Source organism: Aythya ferina (assembly GCF_964211825.1).
Source record: "Aythya ferina genome assembly, chromosome: 28".
NCBI classification, from domain to species: domain Eukaryota; kingdom Metazoa; phylum Chordata; class Aves; order Anseriformes; family Anatidae; genus Aythya; species Aythya ferina.
Window position 1 is genome coordinate 3,008,070 of NC_140325.1, and position 10,328 is coordinate 3,018,397.

General features: G+C 58.8%; 1 protein-coding gene across 3 annotated transcripts; it reads right to left on the reverse strand.

Moving 5' to 3' along the window:
• Positions 1 to 489: 489 nt before the first annotated feature.
• On the reverse strand, positions 490 to 10,126 carry CCNT1 (cyclin T1). Of its 3 annotated transcripts, XM_084500090.1 has the most exons (9): positions 9,925 to 10,116; positions 8,845 to 8,926; positions 8,421 to 8,549; positions 7,738 to 7,798; positions 6,506 to 6,568; positions 6,167 to 6,212; positions 3,151 to 3,314; positions 2,735 to 2,805; positions 490 to 2,387 (listed from the first exon to the last, which is right to left on the reverse strand). In XM_084500090.1, the coding sequence occupies exons 1-9, from the start codon at positions 10,098 to 10,100 to the stop codon at positions 930 to 932; spliced, it is 2,250 nt and encodes a 749-aa protein (XP_084356216.1). In that variant the 5' UTR covers positions 10,101 to 10,116; the 3' UTR covers positions 490 to 929. The 3 variants fall into 3 exon arrangements, with proteins under 3 accessions (XP_084356216.1, XP_084356217.1, XP_084356218.1); XM_084500091.1 differs by lacking the exon at positions 3,151 to 3,314 and having other exon boundaries at positions 1,951 to 2,387; positions 9,925 to 10,122; XM_084500092.1 differs by lacking the exons at positions 490 to 2,387; positions 2,735 to 2,805; positions 3,151 to 3,314 and adding an exon at positions 3,325 to 3,612 and having other exon boundaries at positions 9,925 to 10,126.
• Between the last annotated feature and the right edge of the window lie 202 nt (positions 10,127 to 10,328).

Below are 10,328 nucleotides of genomic sequence, written 5' to 3' on the forward strand. Positions count from 1 at the left end.
TCAGACCCCCCCCCACCCCCGCGAGGCGGGCGCCCTCGGCCACAGATTTCGGGCTTAATTTCGGGTTTTGGTGGCGGGAGGAGCTGCGGCGCAGGCAGGGCTCCCCCCAGAGCTGCCCCGCGGCCCCCTCCAGCCCTGCCCAGTCTGACCAGTGCCTCGCTCCCGCAACCAGAGCGGGTTCTGGGCTTCGCATCACGTCCTACAGACACCAGGGCTCAGCACCCTGCTGGCCCTTCGCACGCCACCCCCTCTCCACCACCACCAGGAGCACCCCAAAACCGGGAGCACCCCAAAAACCTTCGGCGCAAGCCACCTGCCCAGCCCGGCGGCCCCTTTCCCTCCCCATGCACCGTTTTCCTCCGTTCTGACCCCAAAAAGCTCCTCGACCCACTTTCTGTCGCCATCAGCTTGAGCGGAGCCACGTGAGCAGCCCCGAGCCTCGCTGGGGGGGTGCGTGGGGGGGGCCCCCGCAGCACCTGCCAGCATCACAAAACTTAAAAAGGAACAAAAACGCTAAAAGATATAAGTTACTGCTTAAATTATTTGTAAAACATCTCGGTTTTGTTTTTTTTTTTTCTGCGACATGTTTTAAATAATCCCCTCCCCGGGCCCCCCGCCCCCGACGTGTTCCCCAAATTGGGTGGGGGGGGGGGTTCAGTTCCAGCAGGGCCGGACCCTGCTCTTAACTGGGAAGTCGGCGAGGGAGGGAAGCGAGGAAGAGAAAGGGATTTTGTCCTTTCACAGCTTCGAGGGCTCCTCGCGAGGAAATAAGAAAAGTTCTAATAAAAGAGTTCTCGGGGGGGGGGGGGGGGGCAGCGGGGAACACCAACAGCCCTTCCCCTCCACCGCAGGGGATGAGGAGGGAGGGGGGGGAAAAAAAAAAACGGGGCAGGCAGGCCGGTTTGTCCCGATTCAGTAGTAAAAAGGAATTATTTGGGGAGGGGAGGCAGCGGCGGGGGCGGTTCTGAGGGCAGGGGGGGGGGCCGGGGTCTGTCTGTGTTGGAGGCTCTGGAAGCGGCGCCTGCCCGGGAGGGGGGGTTCAAAAGCTCGCCGTAAGCGTGGAAATCGAAGGCTGGGGGCTGGGTGGGCTGCATGCCCTGGGCGCTCAGCAGCGAGTGCAGCATGTTGACCGTATCCTGGTAGTCACTGGCCTGGTTGGCGTTGTGCCCGTTGGCCCCCGCTGGCCCCCCCTTGTCCGATTTGCCGTGGGGCCCCCGGTTTTTGGACGTCGGGGTTTGTAAAGGGAGGCCGCCGGGTTCCGAGCCGTGACCCGGGAGGTGAGGATACGGGAACTGAGCCCCGGAACCCTTGGAGCTTTTGCTGACTTTGGGCTGGTGCTCGTGGGGCGCCGCGCTCGCCGCCGCCGTCGCCGCCACCTCCTCCGGCGGGGGCCTCTTGCGGGAAGAACCGAAGAGGCCGTAGCTTTTGTGGGGCACGGCGCTGGGGGGGGCGAGGTGTTTCGAGTCTCCCGGGCGCTTGTTGAGCACCCCGCTGGGGCCGGCGGCGAGCTGGGGGTGCAAGTGTTTGTGCGAGTGATGGTTGTGGTGGTGGTGGTGGTGGTTGGAAGAGTGGCCCTTGTGTTTCTCCTTGTGTTCCCGGCTCTTGGCGCCGCTCTCGTCCAGGGAGCCGGGCCTGTCGGCGGCGCTCGGCACCTTGATGCGCATTTTGATCTCCTCCTGCTTGGAGGGGAGAGGCCTCTCGCCTCCTCCTCCTCCTCCTCCGCCCGTCACCGGGATCCTCAGCTTGAGAGCCGAGGCTTTGTCACCTTTTTCGGGGCCGGGAGGCCGCTCGGGGTTCTCCGAACCGATGGGGATTTTCAAGATGATGGGCGAGGGGTTGCTCTCCTGCTGGACTTCCCTCTCCCGCTGCTGCTGGACCAGCAAATTCTGCGCGGCGTAGGCGTACTGGGACCTGACGTTGGCCTCCATGTTCTCCAGCTGCCTTTTCTGCGCCGCCAGCTCCTCGGCGTGCTTGGCTCGGTATTCCTTCAGCGACACCTTGGCCGCCGGCGCGTTCTTGCCGCCCTGCTTCTGATAAGCAGCGCCATCTTGCTGCAGAGGGTGCTCGGCCGCCGAGCCGTCGCTAGTCCTGTGGCCCTGGGAGCTTTCCAGTTTGGGGGGAGGATGCTGGGCCAGCCAGTGCTCCGGCTGAGCCCCCGCCGCCGCCGCCGCCCCTTCCGCGCCGCTCTGCTCGCGGGGGGATTCGGTGGAAGGCGGCAGGGCCGGCCCCGCGCCGGTGGCGGTGGAGGACGTGGACATGCTCATCAGGCCGGCGATGTTCATGTCCGAGCTGTTGTTCCTGGAGATCATGTTGAGGATGGTCTGCTCCGACAGGCTCTTGTCTTCGCTGTGCTCGTCGGCCTTCGACTTCCTGGCCGCCTGCGAGGCCTGAAGGAAAGCAGCGAGCGGTTATCGACCTGGGGCTGTCGCAGAAAGGACGCGGGAGCAGCCTCCCTGCTGGCTGATGGACACCCACTGCCCCTTTCTCTCTCTCCTCATGCCAAACAACCCGGCACGGGGCTGCTAAAGCAGTTTAAGGACCAAAGTTTCTACAGAATTAATTCAAAAACGAGGCACTCGAGTGCCAAGGGAACATTTTGCAGACCCACGGTGTTCGGCTCCCCCCCCCACGCGTGCCCTCCAGGCACCGCCTGGCCTCGTAATGCTTGGAGACACCACACAAAAAACCTCAGGGCCCGCGTTCTCCTGCAAGCAGCCACGAAGCAGACTCTTACCCGCCAGTTCCGGATGCGTTTGAGCCGGTTGGGAGTTTTCTCGAGGATCTGCAGGAATTCGTGAGTCAGTTCTGCAGAGGAGACACAAAGCCAGGCAGGATGGTCAGGGGCGGGCAGGCCGGCCCTAAATCCATCAGGGCAACCCCCTACTTACTGATGAATGGAGCTACTGATGAGATGGAGCTACTCCAGGAGGGGAAATACTGACAGCTAGAACCACTGACCACAGGTTAACTCATCTCACTGTGCGCCTTTTGCCATCTCTGTTGTACCATAGCAGCTGCTGCACTGGAAACTTTGGCAAAACCAGAAGCCCTTTGAGTCCGTGAACCGGCCGGTGGCCGTGTTGGAATGGCAGGAACAGAGATGCCAAGATAATACAAGAGCCTTTTGGGGGACCTTGCTCCAAAACTTACCATCTAAGAGCTCCAGAGTTACAGTGCCATCAACGTATTCCCACCAGTGCTTCCCGTCCGTGGAGACTGGGATCTCCCAGTTGGACCATTTACAAGCCAGGTGGATACAGACGCAGGCCACAACGGGAGGGGTGTACTGCAGGCTGAAGGTGGTCAGGTGCAGGCTGACGTCACCAGCAGGGAGAGAGAAACAGAAAGCCATGAACTCCCAAGCCTGAACCTCAGCACACACAATCGCCCAACTGGAGAGACGCTGCGGAAGAGGTGGAGGTGGGGGGGGAAGTTCCCTGCCGTTCCTCCCCCAGCACAACCCTACAGGCGTCTCCGTCCCACTCTGCCAGGCTGCTCCTGCCTTCCCCGCTGCGCTCCGGGCACCTCTGGCAGCTCAAGGCTCAAGCCCTCCTCTGAGGGAGCAGCTGGGGTACCTGCCAGCCCCCACCTCTGCTGCTGGCTCTGCTCAGCCTGAGAAAAACAACAACAAAACAAAACCAAAAAAAAAGTCCTAGTGCAGCTCCTGGGAAGGCAACACCACGGGCAAAGGGCGTCGTTACCGCTCCGAGAACCTACAGGTCGAGCAGGAAGCTCCTAGGATCTGCGCTCATCCCCTCCTGTCTCTCCGAGGGGAGCGATCTCGCCTCCGTGTCAGGGAAGTTTACAGCAGAAGCACCGAATTCCTGAAGGCCCACGCCTGGTTTTGCAGTTAGGAGCCGAATTTGCAGAGATCTGCACCGGTTGCGTTTCAAATTAAATCTCACTCTAAACCCCATTTACCCCAAATCTGAGCCACAGCAGGATTGGGCCCATTGGCTACGAGAACTGCAGCGCTCTGCACAGACCCAACCTGACGTTCCTCCATTAAAAAAAAATAATTAAAAATTATTAAAAGTGCTAAAAGTCACCTCCCTGCTCGTTGGACGTGCGCCTTCTCCAACTGGCCACCGTGGGCTTTTAGGAAGGGTTTGTTCTTCCCCCAGGGAGCTTTAGAAAAAGCACTGATGCTGCAGCCACGAAGCCTGCCGTAAGGGAACGGGCTCACGGAGCTCCTGCCACCGCCAGGCCCTGCTCTCCCTCCCCTCCTGCAGCGACTCAGGAGCGTCTAAAAGGCAGCCCCGGCCACACGCCAAGTGTTTCCAGCAGTAAATGAGATTTGCTCAGATGGCAGAGCTGGGACGGGAGGGCTACGGAGCACCAAAACCTCAGAAATCCCAACGGGGAGCTCGAGCCAACAGCGCGTTCGAGAACTGGGATGCAGCAGCACCCCACAAGCTTCCTCTCCAGCTGCAGGAACACCCCACCAGGCCCTAAAAGCCACGGCAGAGCTGCCACACTTGTGGACAAGCCCCTTAGAAAGCACACTGCTGAGCCCCTCCGGGGTAACAGCAGCCCCATCTCTTCACCACGCGGGGGTTACTCAAAAGCTTTTTCTATCCACGCATTTTTCTATCTCTGTGGAGATAGAATATTTCATATTTTTCATATTTCATAAAATATTTCATATTTTTCTATCTCTGTGGAGACACAGAGCTGGGCATCAACGGGCAAAAAAGGCACGAAATCATTTCGTGGGTATCGGATTTATCCACACACCAAGAAGTCAAACCCGGGAAATTCAGAGTGAGAAAAAAAAAAAAAAAACCTTATCCCCTTATCCAGCATGGCTACAAAGCGAAGTCCTGGTGCCCCAAGAGCCTCAACTCTGCCCTACGACGATGCCAGGAAGAATAAAAATGTTAAATATTTGTAGCTACGCCTGAATTTGTCGACTTGACTGCTCAAGCACCTCAATCGGGCGTTTCGAGGCATCACGTTAGGGCAGAACCGGGGCTGCCTGGCCGCGTTTCTCACCTTCTGCTTGGATTTCTTTCACGTCTAACCTGACCTCCTCGTTTCTTGGTTCTGCAATTACCGCTGCAGGGATAAAACCCGTCCCAAGGAGGTTATTTCCCCACGCAGTACTAACACTTCACGCCAGTGTAGGAAGGAAACCCACAGGGTGCCCTCTGGAGCCGTGCCACCGAGTTGTTCTCTGTCCTGCTGCCTCCCTGCGCTAGCGGCGTGCTGCTGGGCGCTGCTCCACCACGACGGGGATGTGGCGACGCTTTGCCACCCTCCCCCAAACTATTTTCTGGGGTTAGGCAAAGATTTCTGCTGTTTTAGCCTCCTCGTTTGGTGTTTTATGAGCAACGAAGCTCCATCCCTCTCTAGGCAGCACGTGGGGCAGACCCGACTCCTAACCCAGCTTTTTCCTCCCATCTTTTCATTTCTGCCACCTCTTTCCCAGAAACACAGCGTTTTCTGACGCCACAACTCGGAATTTGCCTGAAACTGGTAATCCAGAACACAAAAATTACAAAAAAATAAATAAAGATGGACGTCCCAACTCCAGGACTGCTACAGGCCTCACCAAGAAAATCCAGGTGGCACCTGACAGAACTACCCGGACCTCTCAAGGTGAGAAAAAAAATAGATTTTTATTAATTTCCCAAACTCCTTCTGCAGGCAGCGCTTCCTGGCCTGCCAGCGCAGCCATTCAGGCCAGGCAAGGCTGTGCTTTTCTCCTGAAATCCCTCCTGCCGGTGTCCAGCTCCTGTTTCTCTCCCTTTACACTCCAAACCAGCTTTATTTGGGGACACAGACTGCTTGTTTTCAGAATCTGCACAGCACCCGGTGCAGCGAGAGCTCCCTCTCTGACACCTCGGTACTAAGCAAGCAAAACCGTGCTTCAAATCCACCCTACGCCTGGTTTTCTTTTTGGAACTGTCAACAGCTGCCTAGCCCTGGGAAAATAAAGCAGTGAGGTTCTACAGCAGCCCGTCTGCCTCGCTTACACGGCTGATTTTGCAGCTGGTTTGGGTCAGAAGCCAGCAAGAGAAAGGTTTCCTGCCATCTCCGAACCAAACCCAGCAGCCCCCGGTTGCTCACTGGCTAAGCAATGCCCCAGGGGTCACCGGGGGCTTCTCTCCTCCAGGTAAGACCCTTTGCCAAATAGGAATTAATTAAATCAGAAAATAATAACCTGTTGGTAGCCATGAAATAGGAAGTTTGCGCCAAGTCCTTGCTGGCTGAAAGAGAAAAGGAAAAAAAAGCAGGGGGTTAGCCCTTCTGACAAAACACTGCTACGTTTTACTTCCAAAACCACCAGCTTTTGGCCACCGCGTGCAAAATAAGAGCCCCCAGCAGCTGGATCAGCTCACGCCACGTCTAGGGAAGGCATTTAGAAGCAGACAGAGAGCTCAGGGGGGCTCAGCAGAGCCAGAGGTGCTCATAAATGGCTCTGTTTTGATGCTGGCTACGGTTTTTGGCTGCGGGCAAGCTCTCCTGCAGCAGGGGGTCACGAGCAGGAGCCGCCTCTTACCTCGCACGAGCTGAGTGCACTTCACCACGTGGGTGTGGGGGTGGTCGATGGTGATCTCAAAGCCTGGAAGGAGACAGAGAGAGAGAGGGCCATCAGGTAACGAGCAGCAGAGCCCAACGGATCTACGAACCTCGTGTCTCCTGCTCCCGGGGGACAAGGGCAGGGATAGAGGAACCCGTTGTCCTTTATCCCAAAGGCTTGGGACCTCCAGCCACAAAACCCAAAGGTCACCGCTGCTGCCAGGCCTCCATCCAAGCATCTCAACGAGTCCTGCGCCTTGAAAGGCCTCGCTGAAAACAAAACAACCACGAAGCAATTTAAAAATAGCAAGACAAAGCCTCTTCCAGCAGCTGGGAGGAAGGAGAAGACAATGGCATCTGCTCAAAGGAATTTCTGTCACCCAAAGAGCTAAGAGGAAGCAGACGTTTTCCCTTTGAAGGAGGCTGCAGCCCTAAGAGTCAATGGAACTTAATCCCCGCTTCGGTTTCCTATTCGCTTGGTGCATTATGGTTTTAAAGAAAAGACAAAAATCCCGTCGGTCCATCTGTGCAACAGACTCGGTTCCTTCCAGGCAGAATAGCCCAGAATATTCCAGATGAGCTGGGAAGTTAGAAAAGGGACAGGGAGAAGTGAGAATAGCTCGGATCACGCTTCACCCCCTGGCTCAGGAGGCCAACACGTGCACCCCGTACACCCCTGGCTCCTCCAAACCCCTCCTAAGGTGGGGATCAGCAGGGATTTACTCCGAACCGAGTCAGAAATAAGAGAGCTGAGCATTTTGGGGGGCTACACGCAAACTGAATCTGCAGCAGAAGAGATGTTAGGAAAAAATAACGTTTTCGGAAGGAGCAGGACGCTGGATCCAGGAGCCACAGCCCTGAGCGCAGGCCCCAGCTTCTGCTTTCAAAACCAAGAGGTGGCTGGGAGGGGAATAAAAGAGCAATCTGATCACGTTAACCTCCAACCAGTGTCTGAGCAGAACAAAACCTGCTGTGGGGAAAAAAAAAAGAGAGGAGCCACACTTCCACACTTCGGTTTCTCTGAGGATTGAAATAGATGCGAGTTACACCTAGAAATGCTGAGGTTAAAAGGAAAACAGGAGCACGGTGGGGTGAGAGCAGAGTTTGTTGCTCGGGCTCTTGTCCTGCCAGCTGGGCATCTGCCCCCGAGCTGCGTGGAGCACTCCTGGCTCTGGGATTCGTGTGGCAGCCCGCCCGCTTTGAAAAACTTACCCAGGGTCTGCAGGATTATGCTCTCCAGGATGACCAGGTCCTGGGCTTGTTGCAGGTAAGCCTGGGGTTGAGAGGACAGGCAAGTTACTCGCCACGAGGCACTCCCCATGAAGCCTGCCTGCTTCTAAAACTCCTCTCTCAGGGAGGTGAAAACAGCCAGGGGAAATCTTTATGCCCACCTGGCACAGATTCCCTGCCAGAGGGGAAAAAAGCAGAGCAGGGCAGACCCGCTGCACTGCCAGAGCTCGAGCTACAGGATCCAGACCCTCTCGGTCCCAGCCCCTCACAGGAGAGGAGGCAGCTTTTGTCCTAAAGCTTCCCCGGATAAAGCTTCCCCTTTCCCACAGGGCTGGCTGCTCGGTTTTGGGTTAAGTCTTGAGAAATTTGGCAACGTTTCTACCAAACCCACTGCTGAAGGTGTGGGGACGGAGCAGCCCCAGCTTCACATGCCATCCTCTGCCATGCCAGGCACGGCGCAGCCCCAGCAGCAGCCCAAAAGCTCTCTGCAGCTCAGAGGAGAACCTGAAAGCTCTCACTGCCCACCCCAGGATGAAGCCACGTGCTTTTAGAGCAGCTCCTTTGGAACAAAATTGAAGGAGGAGCTGCTCGGGGGGCAGCCCGTTCCCATTCCCCGTGCCCCAGCTCCTCACATCGGGGCGTATTTCCCCGACCCCAACGCTCACCTCGCTCCTGGTGTCCGGAGGAGGCTCCTGGGGATGCAGGCAGGCGTGAGCCACCTTGATGACGTGCTCCAGCTTATGGGGCTGCTCCTCCACCTTGGCTGCCAGGAACAGAGCCGCCGGTGCCACCGACTGCGGGGGAAAAAAAATTTACTCTTTTTAAGTTCTAAAGTCTCAAATCAGAGCAAATGAAATCAGATGAATGTTTATCTTAATTAAAAAATAAATATTAATGATTTAATTTTGGTAAATAAAGCCTGCACAAGGCTAAACGCCACCAGGAAGATGAAGGATCTCTGGTGCCACACAGCAGCTGCAAAGCCCCCTCCCTGGGGCAGGTCCCACCACGTCACCGTGACCCCCCCCCAGCCCCTCCTGGCAGCAGGAGCAGAGCCAGGGACCCCCGGAGTCCCCCCCCAGCACTTACGTTCCTGTGGAACTGGGTGAAGGACTGCACCATGTAGAAGCGGTGCATGTACACGATGGCCGTGTTGATGGTGAGCTGCGAGCTGGTGGCGGGGCTAAGGAAAGGCACGACCCCGCGGGGAACACCTCCAGCCCCAAAACACCAGGCTGGGCCCAGCTCCCTCCCCCAGGCCCTGCTGCTGAGATGGATCCGGCCCCCCAAAACCAAGCCTGGTTCCCCAAAACTCGAGCCTGGTTCCACCGTGCCTGGAACCAGCTTCCCAAGCTCCTGCTGACCCCAGAACCAGGCCTTGATCCCCCCACTCCAGGGCCAGGCTCTCCCCAGCTTCCCCCAGCTCTCCCCTCTCTGGTGCTGTCTCCCCCCAGTGCCCCCCAGCTCTCCCCACTCCAGGACTGGCTCCCCCCAGATCCTCCTGGCTCTCCCTGCTCTGGACCCGGCTTCCCCCTGGTTTCATCTCCCTCCAGCTCTCCCCACTCCAGGCCCTGCACCCCTCAGCCTCTCCCTACTCCAGGGCCGGGCTCTCCCTACTCCAAACCCATCTCCTTTCCCTTTGGGCCCAGACTCCCCCAGCTCCCCCCAACCCTCCCCACTCCAGCCCCAGCCTCCCCACCTCCACAATCGGTCTCCCCCCAGCTCCCTTTGACTCCCCCTACTCCACGCCCGGCTCCCTGTTCTCTGGCACCAACCTCCTGCAGCCCCGGTTCTCCCCACCTGCCCCCGGCTCCGGCTCCTCCCTTTTAGGGCCCGGTTCTCCTCAGCTCTCGCTCCCCTAGGCCGGGTTCTCCCCTCTCCGGGCCCAGAACCCCCCCGGCTCCGGCTCTCTCCACCTCCAGGCCCGGCTCCCCCAGCTCCAGGCCCGGCTCCCCCCGTCTCCGGTCCCGGCTCCCCCCGGCTCCGTCTCTCCCCATCTCCAGGCCCGCTTCTCCCCCCTCTCCATGCCCTGCTCCCCCCTCTCCACCCCCAACCTCTCCCCGTTCCCCCTCCCCACCCCCTTTAACCCCCCTCCCCTCCCTCCCTCCCCTCTCCCTCAGCGCAGGCCGCGGCGGCGGCGGTGTAGGCCCGAAGCGCAGGCCCGGATACACGTTGAGGCGCTGCCCCATGTCCTGCAGCAGGTTGGCCGCCTGCTGCCGGTACGAGAGCTCCTTGTCGGGGTCGAGGCCGGCTCGGCGCGAGGGGCTGCGCTCCAGCTGCTCGCGGCTGAAGTACCAGCGCCGCCCCGCCGCGCCGCCGGCCCCGCCGCCCGCCGAGGCCTCCATGGCGGATCCGCGCGCGCACGCACGCACGCACGCACGCACGCACGCGCTGACGTCACCGGAGAGGAAGGCGCGGGGAGGGGGGGAGCACGGCGCATGCGCGCAAGCGCCGAGCCGGAAGTGGCTTCAGTAGGGGGGTGGCGGTGGGCCCCGTGGCACCCCCCACACACACGCGCGCGCTCCCTCCCCAAACCCTCCGACCTTTGACCTTTGACCTTTAACCCTTTGACC

What these genes read in the sequence shown, in the direction of transcription:
- CCNT1 (XM_084500090.1), bottom strand. Translation starts at nt 10,100, where the DNA reads ATGGAGGCCTCGGCGGGCGGCGGGGCCGGCGGCGCGGCGGGGCGGCGC. An exon ending in CTCCGGACACCAGGAGCGAG is followed by an intron (nt 7,799 to 8,420) that starts GTGAGCGTTGGG and finishes TCTCAACCCCAG; the next exon opens with GCTTACCTGCAACAAGCCCA. An exon ending in GTGCACTCAGCTCGTGCGAG is followed by an intron (nt 6,213 to 6,505) that starts GTAAGAGGCGGC and finishes TTTCTCTTTCAG; the next exon opens with CCAGCAAGGACTTGGCGCAA.